The following is a 4,287-nucleotide window of genomic DNA, read 5'->3' as shown; positions in this document are numbered from 1 at the left end:
CAAAAAGAAAATAACAAGTGTTGGCAAGGATGTAGAGAAATTTTAACCCTGTGCACTCTTAGTGGGGATGTAAAATGGTACAGCCACTATGGAAAACAGTACAGAGATTACTGAAAAATTAAAAATAGATTATTATATAATCCATCAATCCCACTTCTGTGTATATATAAAAAAGAATTCAAAGTGGGACCTCAAAGATATATTAGCACTCACCTGTCCATAGAAGCATTATATGCAATAGCCAAGAAGTGGAAGCAACCCAAACGTCCATTGGCAGATAAATGGATAAACAAACTGTGACAAAAATTAAAGCAACAAAGAACAAGTAAAACAAACAAAGAAAAACTCATAGACATAGACAATAGTTTAGTGGCTACCAGAGGGTAAGGGGGAAGTGAGGATAAACGGGATCAAATACATGGTGATGTAAAGAAAACTGACTCTGGGTGGTGAACACACAATGTGATGTATAAGTGATGTATTACAGAATTGTACACTTGAAACCTCTGCAACTTTACTCACCATTGTCAACCCAATAAACTTTAATTTAAAAAAATATATAAATAATATTATACATATATACATAATACATAATTCAGCCTTAAAAAGGAGAGAAATGCTGTCACATGCACAATATAGATGAATATTGAGAACTTCATGCTAAGTGATTTACACCATTTACAAAAAGACAAATAGTATATGATTCCAGGTATTCAAAGTAGTCAAATTTATATAATAGAAACAGAAAATAGAACTGGGGGAAGAGAAAAATGGAGAATTGTTTTTTTAAAGAATATAGAGTTTCAGTTTTTCAAGATGAAAAATTGTGCAGGTGTGTTGCACAACAATGTCAATATACTTAACACTATAAAACTGTACACTTAAAATGGCTAACATAGCAAATGTTATATTGTGCATTTTAGCAAAAATTTAAAAATAGGCTGGAGCAGAGATGAGAGGAGCTGCTGAACCATAGGCATGGAGTGCACGGATGGAAATCAGGGTGTGTGAACACTGATGGGAGGAAATACCACCTACCTTTTCACCCACCTTTTGCTACACAATAGCATGCACATTCCCTTGGGATATTGGCACCAAACCACAGCTGTGGTGGCACTGGCCGTGACTGTGCCACCAATAGAAATCACAGATGTTTTCATCAGGCCTCATGGTGGTCATAGGATCTCCAGATACCGTTTAAGCATGTTCTACTTCTGAATCACTAACTCTAATAACATAATTACCTTAATAAAGAGGCTCAAATTGGGCTTAAGCTATTCAATGTAAAAATAAAAGTAGTAATACCCAACGGGTCCACAAAATGAGAAACTCAAATTTATTTGGACTCTTCTTTCTACCCTATCCAGACATCCAACTGATCATTAACCATGTGGATTCTCTTTCAGATTCATCTGATCCTGTTAACTGTCTATTCTAACATCTTATTTTAAACCTTCATGGCACTTATTGATCATGGCTATTACTGAATTGGCTCCTGATTCACATCTGGCCCTTTCCTTCCTGACTCCCCAGGGTCTTTCTGCTCCTCTGGAGTTTTCTGATGAAGAAATTTGGTCCTGATCCCAGGATTCCTCCCCCTCCTGCTTGAACAGCGGGACTTCCTTTCAGTAAATGGCTCAGAAACTCACCCCATGTAGTTGCTTCCGTTAAAGACAGAGCTCTTGCCTCCATTTCTTTTCAAACAAAGCCAATTCTCATTGTGATATTCCTCACCTCCAGTGACACAAAGGGACTCAAAATATGTGGACCAGAGTAGTAACCCTTGATCCACCTAGAGAGACATGAAAGTTTAAATGTAGTGTGATCATAGGATGGTGTGCGGAAAAACTCTAGACTTGTTGCTGGAGTTGTGAGGGGTGCTAATTTGGGCGGGTTGTGAATTTTGGAGGACAGGAGACCTGAGCACAAGCACCTGCCCAAGATGGACATGTGACCTGCATCCATCAGGGGGCCCTGTGGCCTAAGCACCTGCTAGATGCACTTCAGTTTCTCACCCGTTTTTCCCATTCCCTTGTAGCTGTTTCTGTGTGCTCACAGGGGTAAATAGCCCCTCCTCCTACACTCTCTCTTTTTATCAGGAGCTGTCAAGATGGGGTTTGTACAGCCTCTAGAAAGGGGAAGATTTGCATGGAGACCTCCCTCTCTCAGGATCATGGTGACATATAAGAAAGAAGGTTGAAGGCTCAGACTTGGCTGTGGGGCTTAGGAAACGAAGCCTGGGGGCATCTCCACCATGGCCTGTGCTCCACTCCTCCTCACTTTCCTTGCTTATTGCACAGGTGGTGTTTGCAGGAAAGTTTGGGAGGGCACCTCTTTGCCACCTGGTATGACAACCTCCCTGGGAATGGAGTCTCTCCTGTTCTCACTGATCCCTGTGTCCCTCCTTCTTTTCAGGGTCTTGGGCTGAGTTTGTGCTGACTCAGCCCTGCTCTGTGTCTGGGTCTCCAGAACAGAAGATCACCATCTCCTGCACCTACAACAGTGGCAACGTTGGGAACAGATATGTGTACTGGTACCAGCAGCACATGGGCAGTGCGCCCACTACTGTGATCTATGCGGACAAAAAAAGACTCTCTCGGGTGCCCGATTGGTTTTCTGGCTCCATCGACAGCTCCTCCAATGCTGCCTACCTGAAAATTTCTGAGCTGCAACCTGAGGATGAGGCGAACTACTATTGTCAGTCCTATGACAGCAACTACAAGCACAGTAATTCAGGTCCATAGGGAAGTGCGACCAAAACTCCCCAGAGTGTCCTTGTCCTGGATATACCCTTCCTCACACCCACCAGGAAAGGGTGCCCTTTCTTATCTTCAGCTTGAATGCTAGAGTTGGAATTATCTTGAGTTTCTCTATTTTCTTTCCAGAATGTCAATTTCCCCTGCCATGTCTTGATGAATGATTATCTGTCCCCTTTGCAATCACTTCATGGTAATGATTTAGTTCAGACAGGGTTTCTGAACCTGGGCATTACTGACAATGGGGTAGGGGGTCATTCCTTATGGAGGGAAGGGCTGTTCTGTGCCTATGTGATGTCAGAGGATTTTGGGGGTTCCACACATTAGACATCAGTTGAACCCTACTCTCTAAGTCATGACATACAAAAAATTCAAGACATTTCCAAATCTGCCCTGGGGGTGGGGTGGATGGCAAAAGCACCTGTTTCAGAACCACAGGTTTAAAACAGGATGTTTTTAGCTATTAGAAATGCTTTGGCTTTGAATCCTGCTCATGGCAGTCAGCTAGAGAGATGGCTAGAGGTGTCATCTCTCTGTGCTTCTGTGTTCTGTATGTTAGACAGAACAGTTACACAGACCTCAAATGATTGCCCTGATGGATGAATAACATTCTAGGCTCCAGAGGTCAGATAACTTGTTACCCAGTCATAAGAAATCTTCTCTCCACCAGAGTGGAGTACAATTTTTACCAGACTAGGTGTGTAATTAATCTTTTTAGAAAACAAATAAAATATATTAATAGGAGATTTCTCCTCATTGATTCCCTCAGGGAGTACTTTTTAAGGATCAGATACAAACTGCACTCTCACAGTTTACATTTTGAGATGGGCACGAGAAACAAACAAGAACAGCAGCTTAGATGAGTGTATAATAAAGTCCTTTCTTTCACCAGTGTGACGTTCAAATTTCGGCTCTGCCTCCATTTGGCTCTGTTCAAATTTTGATCTTTGGACCTCCACTGTCCAGTATAGTCTCTGCTAGCAGAATGTGGGTATTTACATCTAAATTTAATTTAAATTAAGTAAAATTAAAAATTCTATTTTTTACTTACACTACCTGCACTTAATTACATAATGACTTCAGGTGTCTCATGGCTACCATATTTGAGAAGGCAGAAGTGTAACATTTCCACCATGGCAGGAAATTCTACCAGATAGTGCTGACTTGGACAAGTCACTCAGCATTTTCCCAACTCTGTTTCCTATCTGCAAAATGCAAATGCCCAAAACCCTAAAAACTCTACCATTCTTTACAATCTCCAGCACATCTCTCTGTGTGAGTATTATATTGTACCTTTTTACCCTATCTTTTTTTCTAAAATACTTTAATTGTGGAATTGGGGGATGTCAACAGCGCTGGGGAATTAGGAGAAGGGGAACAGAGAAGTTGCTGTCCTTTTGTTCTTCAGTCTAGTGTGGAGGACGTTGCTTCACTGGCCCAAGTTGGCACCATCATTGCGCTCTTCCTGGGCAAGGCAGATCAGTCGCCGTCTGCTGGATGGCCACTCATGCTGGCTGCTGGTGAGTAGCCC

General features: G+C 41.8%; 1 gene segment (V, D, J or C); it reads left to right on the top strand.

The window, feature by feature from the left end:
* Positions 1 to 2,254: 2,254 nt before the first annotated feature.
* Positions 2,255 to 2,744, top strand: LOC109378234 (immunoglobulin lambda variable 6-57-like). The segment is given in 2 exon segments: positions 2,255 to 2,300; positions 2,416 to 2,744. Coding segments are annotated over 2 exon segments (375 nt in total).
* The last annotated feature ends 1,543 nt before the right edge of the window (positions 2,745 to 4,287 follow it).

Source organism: Hipposideros armiger, unplaced genomic scaffold, assembly GCF_001890085.2.
Source record: "Hipposideros armiger isolate ML-2016 unplaced genomic scaffold, ASM189008v1 scaffold_1818, whole genome shotgun sequence".
Taxonomy (NCBI): Eukaryota; Metazoa; Chordata; class Mammalia; order Chiroptera; family Hipposideridae; genus Hipposideros; species Hipposideros armiger.
Note: the sequence above shows the minus strand (reverse complement) of the source record. Positions and strands in the feature narration are given on the sequence as shown.